The sequence below is a fragment of the Oryctolagus cuniculus genome, chromosome 10 (assembly GCF_964237555.1).
Source record: "Oryctolagus cuniculus chromosome 10, mOryCun1.1, whole genome shotgun sequence".
Lineage (NCBI taxonomy): Eukaryota > Metazoa > Chordata > Mammalia > Lagomorpha > Leporidae > Oryctolagus > Oryctolagus cuniculus.
Window position 1 is genome coordinate 102,828,473 of NC_091441.1, and position 17,085 is coordinate 102,845,557.

Below are 17,085 nucleotides of genomic sequence, written 5' to 3' on the forward strand. Positions count from 1 at the left end.
TGAAAGCTGTTAAAGACTATGGCTGGAAAATCATTGTAATATGCTTCTAATTAATTTCTAGATTAATGGGCTGTAGTCTGTCCATGTGAGCGGCTTGCACTGTGGTCCACTGCTTTGGGACAGAGCTAGAAACTAAAGCTTGGTAGGCCAGCGCCGCAGCTCACTAGGCTAATCCTCTGCCTGTGGCACCGGCACCCCAGGTTCTGGTCCCGGTTGCTCCTCTTCCAGTCCAGCTCTCTGCTGTGGCCCGGGAGGGCAGTGGAGGATGGCCCAAGTGCCTGGGCCCTGCACCTGAAAGGGAGACCAGGAGAAGCACCTGGCTCCTGGCTTTGGATCAGTGCAGCGCACCGGCCGCAGCGGCCATTTGGGGGGTGACCCAATGGAAGGAAGACCTTTCTCTCTGTCTCTCTCTCTCTCACTAACTCTGCCTGTGAAAGGAAGGGAGGGAGGGAGGGAGGAAGGAAGGAAGGAAAGCTTGGAGTTGGGCAACTGGAATGAATCTCACCCCATTGTATGACTGCCTCTCCAGTCACTGCCCCACCCTCATTCCTCTCCTACTTGAGGGCTGACTTAGCTTAGGAAAGCATCAAACCGAGAGGAGACATCCATGCGGCCGCTAGCCCGGGTTCAACCCTGGTTGAATGGCTGAGCGCATGTTACAGCATGAGATTGGTGATTTCTGGCGCCCCCATCAGCCAACAGCACTGCGCCTTGCAGCAGTAGAGGCTTAATAAGAGCGAACTGGAACAACCTGGGTAGCCAGCAGAACAACTAGCACATGGCTTAGCGCCGCCATCACTAACACTGTCTACGCTGACCAAAGCTAAGGCGGTGCCGGGTCACTGCTCAGCCCCGGCAAGCATCCAAAGATGAGTACACATGCTTTGATATATTCGCGCAAGAAATCTACCGCAGCTGCTGTTAAGTAGCGAGTACAGCTTTCCATCCTAAAGACCCGGGGTGGGGCCGGGTAATCCATATGGACGCCGGTTCCAGTTCCGGCTGCTCCACTTCCGGTCCAGGGGGCGCTTCCGCTTCCGGTTTTCCGACTCGATGGTGAGAAGGCAAGCGCCCAGTGGGCGCCGGGCTTTGAATTCTGGTGCTTTCCAGGGCTGGGTCTAGCGGAGGGGCAGCAGCTCCCGGTCACCGTCGGTTAGCCACCGAGGACACGGGGCCGGAGGTAGGGTCGTTCGCGTGCTGGGGGTACAGGATGGGGGTCGTGGTGTCACCCGGCGGTCGGGTGGGGAGGCGCAGAGAACCGAGGCCAGCAGGCTGGAAACGCAGCAGGGGACGTTGAGTCGCCACGCACGCTTGAGCCATAGCACGTTGGAGAAAGAAGTTTTTATTTTTCTTTAAAACCCGAGATACCTTCTCAAGGCCCAAGTTTGCAAAGTTACAAAAGGGTCTATGGAGGAGAGAAGGCTGCCAGCCATACATACGGTTTCCTTCCCGGAAGGCAAACATTGTTCGCAGTTCCGAGTTAACCAGATTGGTTTCTAAACTTTCTTTAAAAACGTTCCAGATGCTTCTGGGCTATTTCGAGGCGCTGACTTGGCTGTAGGGTGAGGAGGTGATGAGGTTCTGAGATGCTTGGACTGGTTGCTGTCTGTCCCTGGCTTTGGAGGAGGAAGGGGGTGGAGCAAGGAGAAGAGATTGTGGGGTTGCTGTGGTTACCTCAAGCCCCTGGACTGTGACTGTTACCCGCCTTCACTGTCCACGGCTGCAAGGTCCCTCTGTCCACGGGGGCCCAGTCCCATCCCCATCCCAGGCGGGATCAGATCGTCTCTGATCTGGCCGCCCTGGACAGAAGGCCCTAATGCCCAGGGCCACCTTGGGTGCAAGCCACCAAGTGTCTTCTCAGCACAAGAGGTGGCCCTGCCCTTCCCTGTTCCCTGGCTGCTCCTGGGAACGTGGAGAGTTGTGCCAAGGAGCTGACAGCTGGATGAGTTTGGAGAGGAGGAGGAGAGCAGCCTTGCATGTTGACACCGTCAGCTGGAGCACTGTCAGCTCACGGGGAAAGACAGCTTCCTTGTGAAGACCAGGAGACCGGGCCCCAGAAAGCACACCGATGGGGATGCTTCACATCTTCCCGTGCAGATTTAACTGGGCGTGGCTGCTAAAGCAGGCATTGTCAGATCAGGAGCGTCCTCTCTCCGCCCGCCCTCGCACCACCTCCTCAGCCAAAACTTTCTACAGTGGGGAGGAAGTTTTGGTCCAGAAAACTTGGGTTGCTTGTCTGGGTCATATTGCTGGAGCACCACAGCTGCCTCCGAGCAATGCCCACGTCCTCTTCAGTCTGGGCATACGTATTTCCTAAAGACAAGTTTGGGCTGGGTTTAATATACAGCCATGCAGCACGGAAAGAGGCGCTATGTCCTGAGAAATGCATCTTGGGGGATTTCATCACTGCGTGAACCTAGATGGTACTGGTCATCCCTCAAGTTGGCTTTTTTTTTTTTTTTTAAGATTTTTTTATTTATTTGAAAGAGTTAACAGAGAGGTAGAGGCAGAGAGAGAGAGATTTTTTCCATCCGCTGGTTCATTCCCCAACTGGCTGCAATGGCCAGAGCTGTGCTGATCTGAAGCCAGGAGCCCGGAGCACCTTCTGGGTCCCCCAGGCAGGTGCAGGGGCCCATGGACTTGGGCCATCTTCTGCTGCCTTCTTAGGCCATAGCAGAGCGCTGGATTGGAAGTGGAGCAGCCAGGACTAGAACCAGTGCCCATATGGGATGCCGGCACTGCAGGTGGTGGCTTTACCTGCCATGCCACAGTGCTGGCCCCAAGTTGGCTTCTTGATGTTGTCGAGAGACTTAATAAACTTGGCACACCTGAGGCTGCTTTTTTGCCTGCACAACATAGCATGCTCCTTCACAGAGAACTTTTTTTTTTTTTTAATAAGTAGGAGTACACTCTCAAATAATGATCAAGGTATACTACATACATAAGCCACTTATTAGCACTGGGTTGCTTACACTTTCTGCCACTATAACAAAATCCAGAGGGGTGGATAATTGGCAAAGCAAAGAGTTGATTACAGTTCTGGAGATCCGTGAGCACGGCCCCAGCTTCGGCTCGGCCCTGGTGACAAGCTCATGGCAGATGGCATTCTGGCAAGACAGGGAGCTGGAGATGGTGAAGGGGCAGGTCTTGCCCTTTTTATAGCAACCCACTCTCTAAGGAACTACCCAGGGTCCCAGGAGAACTACATTGATCCTTCTGAGGGTAGGTAATAACCCTAATGGCCCAGGACCCTCCCATTGGGCTCTGCCTCTTACAGGTGGCTCTGCCACCCCTACACGGCCACGTGGGAGAGCAAGCTTCCGCACGTGGTGCTCTGGAGGCCTCACTCAAACCATACGCAGACCACAGCATCGTTATCCAGTGCTGTGTGCTGTGCACACCGGAAGTCGTGTGAGCCATGCTTTCACACGGCTGGCAGAACAAGCGGTTTGCACCAGCACTGCCGCACACGTGTGAGCGGTGCCTTACACGGCAGTGCTGTGACGGCTACAGCAGCTTCTCAGCTCCCTCACGCTCTTCGGGGACCACTGTCGCATGTGCAGCGTGGTCTTGTGGCTCCTGGCTGTTCTCTGTCTCTGTAAAGATCACTGAGTCTGGGTGTTTCTTAACGAGAAGACACTTACTTGCCTGGCAGTTCTGAAGTCTCGGGCAGCTCTGCTCAGCCTCTAGTGAGGGCCTGGCGCTGCATCACAACGTGGGGAGCAAGAGTGCGCCTGCAGGGCTGGCGTCCTGGCATGGCAGGTGGATATGGCATCCCGTATGGGCACCAGTTAGTGTCCCGGCTGCTCCACTTCCGGTATGGCTCCCTGCTAATGGCCTGGGAAAAGCAGCAGAAGATGGCCCAAGTGTTTGGGCCCCTGCTACCTATGTAGTGGAAGACCCGGAAGAAGCTCCTGGCTTCAGCCTGGCCCAGCGGCCACAGCCATTTGGGAAGTGAACCAGCGGATAGAAGATCTCTTTCTCTCTCCCTGTCTCTCTCTACCTCTTTCAAATAAACAAACATAGAAAGAAAGAAAAAAAAAAAGAGTGACTGTACAAAGGAGAAAAAACATCGGGCGCAGGCTTGTTGTAATGATCATTGTTTTGAGAACTGGATCACTCTGGCCAGAGACACGTGAATCCCTCTTACAACCTATTTGCCTCTTTAAGGCCCTGTCTCCCAGCACCTCCCCAGTATCAGTGGAATTTCCACGTGACTTTTGAGGGTGGGGGACAGCCGTGTTCAAACCACAGGAACACCTGTGTGCACAAATCTTACAGCCACCTTCCCCACTTCCGCCATCCGCCTCTGACACACCAAGCAGCATCCCGTCGCTTCCACTGTGGGTCCAAGCCACTCAGCAGCCATGATTCCCTCAAAGACCAGCCCCCGCCTCCTCTGGTCCTCTGAGGCCTCCAGGAGCAGCAGCCTGGTGGCAGTGTGACACAGCTGCACCGGGAAGTTGACTCTGAGCACTGTCCTCTGTCACCCAGAGCGTGGCACTGGGCTGTGGCCGCTTGGCGAGGGAGTGCCGGCTGACGTCACCTTGGATTGCCCAGTATCCACTCCCATCTCCCAGTTCTGGTTTGCGGGGGGTGGGGGCCAACATTTATTGGGCACCTGCCTCCCTTCGTGGGTGCTAAAGGAATTGGGGCTTTCCTTTCCCCAGCCTGGGGCAAGCCAGGATGGGCCCTGAGGGCTGGATTCCTCCAGGGAGGCCTCTCCTGTGGGACTTGGGCTCTGCAGCGTGTGGGTTGGCATCCAAGCCTATTCATCACTGTGGCAGGCAGCTCAGCGGACAGCATTTGTGCCCAAGTGTCGGGTTAGAAACGTGACTGCCAAACAAAGTGGAATGACCGTGAGCCACAGGTTGCACTCAGCTCCTCGTTAACTACCTCACATGCTGAGCTGACTGTAGGAGCGTGTTCAAAACTAGGACAGACACACCAAAATGCATTTTTAAAAAGTTGCACACAAGGCCAGCGCTGTGGCTCACTAGGCTAATCCTCCGCCTTGCGGCGCCAGCACACCGGGTTCTAGTCCCGGTCGGGGCGCCGGATTCTGTCCTGGTTGCCCCTCTTCCAGGCCAGCTCTCTGCTATGGCCCAGGAGTGCAGTGGAGGATGGCCCAAGTGCTTGGGCCCTGCACCCGCATGGGAGACCAGGAGAAGCACCTGGCTCCTGGCTTCGGATCAGCGCGGCCGCAGCGCACCAGCCGCAGTGGCCAGTGGGGGCGTGAACCAACGGAAAAGGAAGACCTTTCTGTCTCTCTCTCTCATTGTCCACTCTGTCAAAAAAAAAAAAAAAAAAAAAAGTTGCACATGACAGTTAATATTCTCCAGATTAATAAAACCAAAGGTTATTTCCTGATTTCTAACGTGTGCAGAATCCCAAGCGTTTGTGGAGATGAGATTTCTTAACCTTTCTCCTTCCACTCAAGATTTAAGATTTAGGTAATTGTGTGCCACTTCCTTGCTCTTCTGTTGCTGCCACATAGGGCTGAATAATATCTTTGTTGCAGGGAGTCAGTGTCACCTGAACCTGTCTGGGGATTGCTCTGTGCTTGGGGGTCGGGGTTGTGCATCGCGAGACTAAGAACCCCTAAGAGAGAGGTGGGATTGCTCTCTGAGACCCCAGGGAATCCAAGGCTTCATAATCGAAGACCACATGTTCTGGTGTTTTCCCATGTCTCTCAATACCTGGGTGCTTCTTACAGGGTGTTGGTTGTCATGGTGACGAGAGGCCGAGGCAGCCAGGAGGGCCGTGCGCCATGAGTGAGTGTTAACCTGTGTCGCAGAATGTCCCATTGCTGTGCAACTCGAATGCACAAAGCTGGCCGCCATCGGCAGGTGCGTAACTGCTCCCAAGGCCGTGGAAGCCTGTTGTGCTTCGTGTTCTCATTTTCCTGAGGTCCCGGGGAGGCAGCGGCTGCCGAGTTCTGTATTCGGATAAACATCAGAACAACAGCAGAGTGGCCAGAGAGAAAGTAAAGTTCCTCTCCTGAGCCTCAGAGACTTGCTTCCGGGGGCCACGTGGAAACTACGTGGAGAACTGGAAATGAAACTTTTTTTTTTTTTCATGTAATGAATACCGCGCAGGCACTGGCATTGTGGCACAATGAGTTAAGCCACTGCTTGGGACACCCACATCCCACGTCGGAGTGCCGGTTTGAGTCATGGCTCCTCTGCTTCCCGTCCAGCTTCCTGCCAATATGCCTGGGAAGGCAGCAGCTGAAAGCCCAGAGTATTTGGGCCCCTGCCACCCACGTGGGATACCTGAATGCCGTTCTTGGCTCCTGGCTTTGGCTTGGCCCTGCCCTGGTTCTTGTGGGCATTTGAGAAGTGAATCAGTAGATGGACGATCTCATCTCTAGGTCTCTCATCGCTCTCTCTCTCTCTCGCTCCCACTCTGCCTTTCAATTCAAATAAATAAGTAAACATTTCCCAAAAAGTCACATAAAAAAACACCTTAACTCAATTGTCTCTGGACCCCGGGGTGCTGTAGCATCACCCTTGCAGCCCCACCTAACCCTGAGCAGCAGTACTTCTCATGGACGGTCCTCCTGTCCCAAGGCTGTCCCGCCCCTCGGGCCCACAGCCGCTGTAGGCTCAGCGTGGGAACTTGACCTCCTTCCCCTGGAATCCTGTCCTGGGTTTCTATGGAGGATTGATTACTCAGGCACCAATGGTGAAATCCTTGGCCATCGACGATCGACCTGACTGCAGCTTCTCTCCCTTCCCCAGAGGTTGGGGCTGAAAGTTCCAGGTCTCTCTCTAATCACATGGTTGGTTCCCCTGGCAACCAGCCCCATCCTGAGGAGCGCTGGGCCATCAGTCATCTCATTTGAATATGGGAAGATGTCTTTGGAGACTGCAAAGCTTTTAGGAGCTCTGTGTCCAGAACTAGGGGCGCAGTTCAAATACACATTTCTTTCTTTTCCCATTGGTTAAAGCTTTATTAATTTGAGAGGCAGACAGAGAGAGTGTTCACTCCCCAAATGGCCACAATGGCTGGGGTTGGAAGCCAGGAGCCTGGAACTGCATCTGGGTCTCCCACATGGGTGGCAGGAGACCAAGGACTTGGGCTATCGTCTGCTGCTTTCCCCGCACATCAACAGGGCTGGATCAGAACAGCTGGGACTGAAACTGTAGCTCCACTCTGAGACGCCAGCATCCCCAGTGGGGGCTTACCCACTGAGCCACAATGCCAGCCCTATACACTTCTTTGTATCATCACCGGTGAGTGACACCGAGCCCCCGCAGAGTCCCCAGGTGGCCCTGGGTCTGTTAGTCTTTGTGTGCTTCAGTCTTGGCCTCCGAGCCCCAGCCACTGGCATTGCTGAAGAAGACCCCGGCAGGGCCTTACCCAGGCACACCGAGAACCCATTTCTGAAGAAAGGCCTTGGCTTGCTGGCGACATGGGGCCTCCAGCCCTGACTCCGATGTCCCGGATGCCCAGGACCCTGCATTTTATGTAAGGAGCCCAAGGAACTGGGACACAGGTCCCGGACACCAGAGATTTTGGACTGTGGAAGGGGACAGCCGCTGGTGCAGGACAGAAAGATCCCGAAGCTGTTCTTTTCTGTTAACCGCAGAAGAGCAAACGCCGCATTGAGCGATGCTTAGAGATTTGCTGAGTCTCCGCAGCCCCAGGCCCTGCTCAAAATCAGCGAAAATAAAGATGAACTCTGTGGCACGATGAAGGCTCCCCTGTGGGCACACAGCTCCAATCAGCTGGTCCATGGTCCACATGAGCTCGCTCGGGCCTCCTTGGCGACCACTGCCTTTGTACCATCCATAGACTTTAGGTGACACATTGTACTTTGGGGGTAATTAATGCTCATAACGTAACAGCACAAAGCATCACATTTCGAGCGGATGGAGATCTTTTTATGGTGTTACAATGAGCTGTATTTATCGTACATCGTAGCCTGCATTTCAAGGTTGCTGAAAACATGCTCATTTTCCGGTTTGAAAAAAAAAATGTTAATTGCCAAGTGACACAATACTCGTTGATGGAGACACTGCACGTGTACACAAAGACAGGACAAAACTACAGAAAACGCCTTCTAGATTTTACCTAATCAGCCTAGGTAAGTGACGACGTGGCGGGCTGGGGGAATCTCTTTGGAGGCTGATGACAGGCAGCTGAGAAATGCCGTGGATGCAAACATGATTGCTCTATTGCACTGGAAACAAATGCTTTTGGAAGACTTTATAGTCACATTTAAATGTAAATCACCAAACAAATACACGAGGAACCAGGACGGAAGCTGAGATGTCAGATTCCCTGCCCGGGATCCATTTTGTGACCCACCACCCCACCCCTGTGCTAGTCGGAGTCACCAGAGAGCCCAGCTTGTGTTCCAGGCTTTCCTGAAGATAGAGGTGAGGTGTAGCAGGGGGCTTCCAGGGAAGTCTCCCGTGGAAACAGTCTCAGCTGAGAGGCAGGTCTTCTTTTGTCCTGTGTCTTCCTATGTGGGATTTATGTGTGATGATGGCTGGAGCTCTGGTAGTCATAATGGAACCACGAGGCAACCTTGATGGTAGAAGCCACAGACAGGACTATGAAGGAGAAAGGCAGGGGCCTTGGTCCCACTCCCTAAATGACACAGCCTTGAAAACACTGGCCTCTGTCTTGCTGAAGCCACACTGGTGTTTGCTACTGGCTTGGTTAAAGAAGCCAAGGGGGGCTGGTGCTGTGGCACAGCGGGTTAAAGCCCTGGCCTGAAGCGCCGGCATCCATATGGGTGCCGGTTCGAGTCTCGCCTGCTCCTCTTCCGATCCAGCTCTCTGCTATGGCCTGGGAAAGCAGAAGATGGCCCAGGTCCTTGGGCCCCTGCACTCACGTGGGAGACCGGAAGAAGCTCCTGGCTTCGGATCGGCACAGCTCCAGCCATTGCAGCCATCTAGGGTATAAATCAGTGGATGGAAGACCTCTCTCTCTCTGGCTCTACCTTGCTCTGTAACTCTGTCTTTCAAATAAATAAAATCTTAAAGAAGAAGAAGAGGAAGAAGAAGAGGAAGAGGAAGAAGAAGAAGAGGAAGAGGAGGAGGAAGAAGAGGAAGAGGAAGAGGAGGAAGAGGAGGAAGAGGAAGAGGAGGAAGAGGAAGAAGAAGAGGAAGAGGAGGAAGAGGAAGAAGAGGAAGAAGAAGAGGAAGAGGAGGAAGAGGAAGAGGGAGGAGGAGGAGGAGGAAGAGGAGGGGAAGGGGAAGGGGAAGGGGAAGGAGCCGAGGGAGGCACTTAGTTTCAAAGCTGGCTCTGGCAAGTTGAGTGAAGAACTTTGTGGATGTGGTTATCTGGCGCTGCAGCCGCCATGGAAATAAGAATCTGGATCTGCCACACTTACTGATTAACTATGGAGGATTATACCAAAATCGAGACCATCAGACAAAGTACCTATGGAGTTGTATAAAGGGTAGACACAAAACTATAGGTCAGGTGATAGCTATGATGAAAATCAGACTGGAAAGTGAAGAGAAAGGGGTTCCTAGTACTGCAATTCGGGAAATTTCTCTATTAAAAGAAGTTCGTCATCCAAATATAGTCCATTGTCAAGATGTGCTTATGCAGGATTCCAGGTTGAATCTCATCTTTGAATTCCTTCCCATGGATCTCAAGAAATACTTAGATTCAGTCCCTCCTGGTCAGTTCATGGATTCTTCGCTTGTTAAGAGTTATTTATACCAGATCCTACAGGGGATTGTGTTTTAAATCTCTTCACAATCTATTGATTAAGGACGAAGGAACCATGAAACTGGCTGATTTTGGCCTTGCCCGAGCTTTTGGAGTATACACACGAGGCAGTAACACTCTGGAACAGATTCCAGAAGCATTGCTGGGCTCAGCGCATTACTGGACTCCAGTTTACATTTGGAGTATAGGCACCATATCTGCAGACTTAGCAACCAAGAAACCACTTTCCCATGGAGATTTAGAAACTGATCCACTCTTCGGGATTTTCAGAGCCTTGGGCACTCCCAATAACAAAATGTGGCCAGAAGTGGAATCTTTTTTTTTTCTTTTTTAAGATTTTATCTATTTGGGGGTAGAGTTGCAGGCAGTGAGAGGGACAGAGAGGAAGGTCTTCCGTCCACTGGTTCACTCCTCAAGTGGCTGCAGTAGCAGGAGCTGCACTGATCAGGAGCCAGGAGCCAGGAGCTTCTTCCAGGAGCTTCTTCCAGGTCTCCCACACGGGCACAGGGGCCCAAGGACTTGAGCCATCTTCCACTACTTTCCCAGGCCGTAGCAGAGAGCTGGATTGGAAGTGGAGCAGCCGGGACTTGAACCGGCACCCATATGGGATGCTGGCACCCTAGGCAGAGGATTAACTTACTTCGCCATGGCGCCAGCCCCCAGAAGTGGAATCTTTACAGGACTATAAGAATATATTTCTTAAGTAGAAACCAGGAAACTTGGCATTCCATGTCAAAAATTTGGATGACAGTGGCTTGCATTTGCTCTCAAAAATGCGTCTAGGATACTGCCAAGCGGAATTCTGGCAAAACGGCACTAAATCATCCGTATTTTGATGATTTGGACAATCAAATTAAGAAGATGTAACTCGGCCGGCGCCGCGGCTCACTAGGCTAATCCTCCGCCTTGCGGCGCTGGCACACTGGGTTCTAGTCCCAGTCGGGGCACCGGATTCTGTCCCGGTTGCCCCTCTTTCAGGCCAGCTCTCTGCTGTGGCCAGGGAGTGCAGTGGAGGATGGCCCAAGTGCTTGGGCCCTGCACCCCATGGGAGACCAGGAAAAGCACCTGGATCCTGCCATCGAATCAGCGCGGTGTGCCCGCTGCAGCGCGCCAGCTGCGGCGGCCATTGGAGGGTGAACCACCGGCAAAGGAAGACCTTTCTCTCTGTCTCTCTCTCTCACTGTCCACTCTGCCTGTCAAAAAAAAAAAAAAAAAAAAAAAAAAAAGATGTAACTCTTTGACAAAGTTTCCACATTGTTACATTAAGAATGAATAGTTGGGTTTTTACTGTTTACCCTATTTTTGTCTTGTATATTTTTTCTTTGTTGTAAAACTTAAGCTGTTCTTCACTTCTAATTTCAAAACTAACTTAAAACATAAATATTGTTCTTTTTTAAAGATTTAATTATTTATTTGAAAGGCAGAGTTCTAGGGAGGCAGAGGCAGTGAGAGAGGAGCTGGGCCAATCCGAAGCCAGGAGCCAGGAGCTTCTTCCAGGCCTGTGGGCTCAGGGGCCTCTTCTATTGCTTTCCTGGACAACAGCAGAGCTGGATCGGAAGTGGAGCAGCCAGGACTCACAGGCGCCCATATGGGATACCAGCACTGCAGGTGGCAGCTTTAGCTGTTATGCCACAGCTCAGCCCCATCTATATGAATGTAAACATAATAATTCTGTATATGTGTGTAGTTTTTTTTTTTTTTTTTTTTTGACAGGCAGAGTGGACAGTGAGAGAGAGAGAGACAGAGAGAAAGGTCTTCCTTTGCCGTTGGTTCACCCTCCAATGGCCGCCGCGGCCGGCGCGCTGCGGCCGGCGCACTGCGCTGATCCGATGGCAGGAGCCAGGAGCCAGGTGCTTTTCCTGGTCTCCCATGGGGTGCAGGGCCCAAGCACCTGGGCCATCCTCCACTGCACTCCCTGGCCACAGCAGAGAGCTGGCCTGGAAGAGGGGCAACCGGGACAGAATCCGGCGCCCCGACCGGGACTAGAACCCGGTGTGCCGGCGCCGCTAGGCGGAGGATTAGCCTAGTGAGCCGCGGCGCCGGCCAAGTTTTTTTTTTTTTTTTTTTTTTGACAGGCAGAGTGGACAGTGAGAGAGACAGAGAGAAAGGTCTTCCTTTGCCGTTGGTTCACCCTCCAATGGCCGCCGCGGCCGGCACACCGCACTGATCCGATGGCAGCAGCCAGGTGCTTCTCCTGGTCTCCCATGGGGTGCAGGGCCCAAGCACCTGGGCCATCCTCCACTGCACTCCCTGGCCACAGCAGAGAGCTGGCCTGGAAGAGGGGCAACCGAGACAGAATCCAGCGCCCTGACCAGGACTAGAACCCGGTGTGCCGGCGCCGCAAGGTAGAGGATTAGCCTAGTGAGCCGTGGCGCTGGCCTATGTGTGTAGCTCTTACTGTAACAACTGTTCATTACTATAATAAACAACAAATCTAATATTGACCTCAGGAGAAAAAAGTCAAGAGAGAAGTCAGAAAACCAGCAAGTCAGAGGCCATGGTAGCCAAGAGAAGGAAATTATCTCATGGAGAGAATGAGAGGTGACGTTCAAAGTTAAGTCTGTGGATTGTCTTTGCATTTCACGTTGCTGCAACAGAAGGCCTGAGGAATGACACTGAGTAATTCATACAGTATCGAAGTCCAAGTGCATGGCGTCTGTACCTGCTGGGCTTCCGGTGAGGGCCTTGTAGGGAAGCAGGTGCATGAGGGAGAAGAAGCAAGAGGGAACTGGGGAAGCTGCACTGGCCTCGCAGCGGCCTGCTCTTGAGGGATGAATCCAGGCAAAGTCTCACCACGGTATTCATCTGTCAGTGAGGGTGCTACCCCCATGACCCAGGCACCTCCCACTGGGGCCCCGCTCCCAACCCTGTCCCATTGAGGAATTCAGCTTCAACCTGAGTTTTGGTGGGGACGAATATCATATTGAAAACACAGGATTCAATCAGAGTGTCCATCTAAACATTCTGGAAGAGTTCTCGGTATACAGTAAACAGTATGTAGGGGGTGGTGTTTAATACGTGAGTATGGTATGAGCAATCCCAATAGCATTTTCTGTAATGATGAAAATGTTCTATTACCTGTGCTGTCCAACAGAGTGGCCACTTGGCCAGATGTGCCACTAAGCACATGTGGTTAGCCCAGCGTAGCAGACACCTGGGACACCGCCTCAGCTCAGCCAGGGGAGAAGCAGCCGGAGCATTTAAAGAACCTGAGACTTTCTGTAAATCTTTATTTTAAAAATTACAGGAAATGAATAAAATGCTAAAAGAATCTACAATGAATAAATTATTTCCAGTTAAGCATTACAGATCCGCACACACGAGTCTCTGAAGCTTTACCAAGGTTCTGTCTGATGGACTTGGGCTTGTCCCTGCGGACTCGAGGCAGAGCCTCTGCAGTGAGGCCCGGAGGAGCTGGCCGTCCTCACGGGCGGGGCAGACGGGCATGAGGGCTGCCTGGGCACCCGCTGGCCCGGTGTGCGTAGGCACTGTGCTGGCACACAGCTTCTCAGAACCCGAGGCCCACCTGAGGTTTCCGGGAGCCAACCTCGCAGCCATGTGCAAGCGGCAGGGAGGTGTGTGATGGGCAGCGAGCCCCCAGGTGGCCACCCGTGCCCTGGGAGCGACGCAAAGCGCAAAGAGGTGCTCAGAGAGGCCAGCAGGCGAGGGAAGGCAGACGGTGGAGAGCCAGGGCTCAGCGCATGCCTCCAGACAAGGTTCCTTCAGCTGACAGGAGGAAGCCACCGTCCTCTGGCCCCCCGTGGAGGGAGCTACCCAGCACCCCGGGTCAAGGGGCCAAGGGTAAGTGGGCAGGAGCCAGCCTTTCCGGAGGGAGGGTGCCACAGGTAGCACTGAGGGCACTCCACCCCCGCTCCACCTGCAGAGAGCTCGGGAGACCTCGCAGGACACAGGCTCCTCTGCCAAGGCTGTGGGAACATCGAGGCGCTGCATAATGCGTTTGTTTGGAAGGAGGTTTTTGCCTGACAGACTGAACCTTGGACGGTGCTAAGAAGCCACCACCTAGCCCCTCTCGTCCCAGAAGACATCAGGGACCACAGAGGCCACTGTCCACACAGGAGCTGGCTGGTAGCATAGTGAGGGACCGTAGGACACTACATGCCGGCTTCGAGGTCTGTCTCCTCAGCTAGGGGTCTCAGCCCTTCCTTCTCACCGCGAGCAAAGCAACCCTGCAGGGCACTGAGCTGTGACAGCAAACACTCAGCCTCGTGGTGGGCAGCAACAGGGAGCAGTGGGGACTGTGGTGCACTGGGTGCCCACCCAAGGGCAAAGCTGCTGCTCAGTTCCACGTGAGCCCCAACACACCCAGATCCCCCATCTCCATTTTTATGTAAAATTTTTACAGTCTTAAAATTTGATGTAAAAAAAGGATGCTCTGGGCGAACCAAAACAGCCATGTGGGCTGGATCATGTTGCAGTCTGCAGCAGGCACCAGTGGCAGGAAGGCGTGGAGGGCAGAACTGTGACACCCCAAAGATCCCAACCTGACGGGGCCTTCCGGGCAGCTCAGCTCAGACCCGTGTTGGGATTCTGCTCCCTAGAACTGCAAGACAGTAATACTCTTCTTATGCCATCAAGTCACGCGCTGTGGTGCGCAGGTGGCCCCCCCTCCCGGGGGGGGTAGAGTTAACATTTGCAGAGCATGGAAATACTCAAGTTACAAAGTACTGCTACAGCAGGGACGGCCACACACGGCAACTCAAGGAAATTTCTCCTATTTCTAGGATGAAAGGAAAATGGGGAGCAAAATGAGTCTGGTTTTTGCAATAGGGGACGACCACCTGCACAGTGTGAGAAGGAGGCTCTGATCAAAGTAGACATGCTTCAGGACTGCACGCATGCAAGAAGCACGCCACAGAGCCACCTTCCACACACAGGACACACGCGCACACACACCCTTTTCTGGTTGGAGAGAATGCAGAGTATCCCCCTCCCAGGGGGAAGGGGACTTGTTTACCCAGTGGTCAGCAACACTCAAAACCCAGCCATTCAAATCAGAGAGCCTAAGCTGTGGCAAGTCAGGTAAAAAAAAAGCTGCCTGGTCGTATAGTTGACCTCTTAACACACAGGACCACCGAATAAATCATCACACAAAGGGACTGAGTGGGCTCCTAGCAGCAGGTCTGCCGCCCCTGTCCACCACTGCCAAGTCCAGGGCTCCGGGCAACCCTGTGCCGACGGCCCGCGCCTCTCTCCTCTCTGCTGGCTGGTTTATAGTCCAGCCTGAGTTGAGGACGTGTCTCATGACAACCGGACAGATTGGAATTCACTGTTCGCAGCGTCTCGTCACTGCAGAAGGGGGTGGTGTCCAGGGAAGCCTGCTGCTCCTCCCACAGAATTCCCGTTCTTCCTCAGGATTCCTGGTGAGGATCACCACAGGGAGTCTCCGTGCCCTGCACTACGCATCCACGCGAAGCCCCGGATGGGTCTGAATCACTCCACCAGCTCTGTGGGGCCCTGGGTGTCCAGCAAGGGAATGTCTGCGTGCCCGCTGCCCACAGCCTCCTTCGTGGGCTGGGAGAAGGTGTAGGGTTCACCTTCGGACTCAGAGGGCATGGGAGGAGGTGGATAGTCTGAGGCCAACTTTGAGGTCGGGGTCCTGGAGCACACAGCAGGTGTGGGGGGAGGGCAGTCCCCCATGAGCCCCTGGAAGGGTCGGTAGGTGTCCACCTCGGGCTGCAGGAAGGACCCGCTAGCATCCTGCAGCAGATGTCCGTACACCATGGTGTCGTCGATGACGGCGTACACGTGCGAGTCGTTGTCCTTCCGCTCCTTCTGAAACTTGGGCAGCCTTGGCATCTGGGTGTTAGCGTTGCCATTGTAGACGCCCACAGCAAGGCCCTTGTTCTTCTTCTTCCTGTTAGCAGGAAGAACAGAGGTCAGAAAGAGAACAGCCTTGGCAGTCTGTGTCTCCCCCAAGCCCCTCAAGCCACTTAGCATTTTCAAAAGGAAACTGACCTTCCCCTCCCCCTTTCCTGTTAGATACGCGGGAGTGTCCAGCCCTTCTGAACAGCACCGCATTGCGCAAGCCAACCTTCTGAACTCTCAGTACTTCCTGCAGCGAATGCTCCATCCCTCTTGTCTGTGGATAAAAGTTCTGCCCACCTCGATTCTAAGTGGTGATAGGAGAAAGCTCACGGGAAAACGCTTACGATGAAAAAATTACACAGAGATTTCGATTTCTTTTGCAAAAAAATAATCGTATCCTTGACTCCCTTTTCCACGGACTTTGTGCGGTTTCCTCGTCTCTTGGTTTTCGGCTGGAGCTGGGGACAGCAGGACTCAGCGTCAGCAGAGGAGCCCAGCCCCCTCAGCAGCACTGGAGGAATGAGCTAAGACGCAGCTCAGGCCGCGCGGCCCGGCTCCTCAGTGCCATGCCGAGGTCTGCTTCCTGACGCTCTCCGGCACCTGGGCACGGATGGGCTTTAGCACTTCCTGCCATGGGAAACCGAGTCTGACTCTGTCTCCACCAGCCAAGCAGCCAGGCAGGCTGACGCTGTATCGGCCCAGTGAGCAGAATGGGCCCCGTGATGCCCGGGCTGGCAGTTCTCTCACTGTGGACAGGCTCCCTGCATTTGTGCGCGATAAAAAATAAACCTAGCGAGCTGGCACTGTGGCGTAGCAGGTAAAGCTGCCGCCTGCGGAGCCGCCATCCCATATGGGTGCCGGTTCAAGTCCCGGATGTTCCACTTCCGATGCAGCTCCCAGCTATGGCCTGGGAAAACAGTAGAAGATGGCCCAAGTCCTTGGGCCCATACATCCACATGGGAGACCTGGAAGAAGCTCCTAGCTCTTGGCTTTGGATCAGTTCAGCTCTGGCTGTTGCAGCCATTCTGGGGGGTGAACCGGCAGATGGAAGACCCTCCCCCGCCTCTGCCTTTCAAATAAAAAAAAAAATTCTTAAAAAGAAAGAAAGAAGAAAGGTATTACCACTCAAGATTCAACTTAAAAAATTAAATAAATAAAATAAACCTAGCACCTTTAGCTTGTAACTCCTTGTCCCTGGCCGGCAAGGATGACGGGTGCCAGAGGCTCCTGCCTGAAGCCTTGGAACAGGTGTCCACTCTTGGTGCTCTCACAGTGCCTTGCCTGTCCCCACCAATGTATTTCTCACCTGGCCCCAAAACTGCCTGTTTATTTGCCTGCCCTCTGTCCCTCTGCCCCACGGGTGGCAGAAGAGACCGTGTCTTGCTCACTGTCATCTGCGGCACCTCATATGGGTCCCAGCGCCCAGGAGACACTTGCGTATTGAACAAGTGCAGTGTCAAAGGCATCGTGTCCCCTTGTTCTCACTGCAGACCCCCATCCATCCTTCTACACCAACTTAGGCATGGACGGGCCTTTCCAAAGCCAACCTGCCAGCCAGGGCAA

The 17,085-nt window shown here is 53.6% G+C and overlaps 1 protein-coding gene, 1 long non-coding RNA gene and 1 pseudogene across 3 annotated transcripts in view; 2 read left to right on the forward strand and 1 right to left on the reverse strand.

Annotated features, from left to right (window-relative positions):
* The first annotated feature begins 480 nt into the window (after positions 1-480).
* On the forward strand, positions 481-16,637 carry LOC138844115 (uncharacterized). The gene is made up of 2 exons (XR_011379574.1): positions 481-1,180; positions 15,697-16,637. It is a non-coding gene; the product is annotated as an uncharacterized lncRNA (long non-coding RNA).
* On the forward strand, positions 9,231-9,801 carry LOC100356298 (cyclin-dependent kinase 1 pseudogene; annotated as a pseudogene).
* CDCP1 (CUB domain containing protein 1) overlaps positions 12,910-17,085 on the reverse strand; it is a 52,010-nt gene continuing 47,834 nt past the window's right edge. For both annotated transcript variants that reach the window (XM_070050941.1, XM_051851680.2), the window contains one exon: positions 12,910-15,571. In XM_070050941.1, coding sequence (XP_069907042.1) covers positions 15,148-15,571 — 424 coding nt within the window. In that variant the 3' untranslated portion in view covers positions 12,910-15,147. The remainder of the gene's footprint in view (positions 15,572-17,085) is intronic.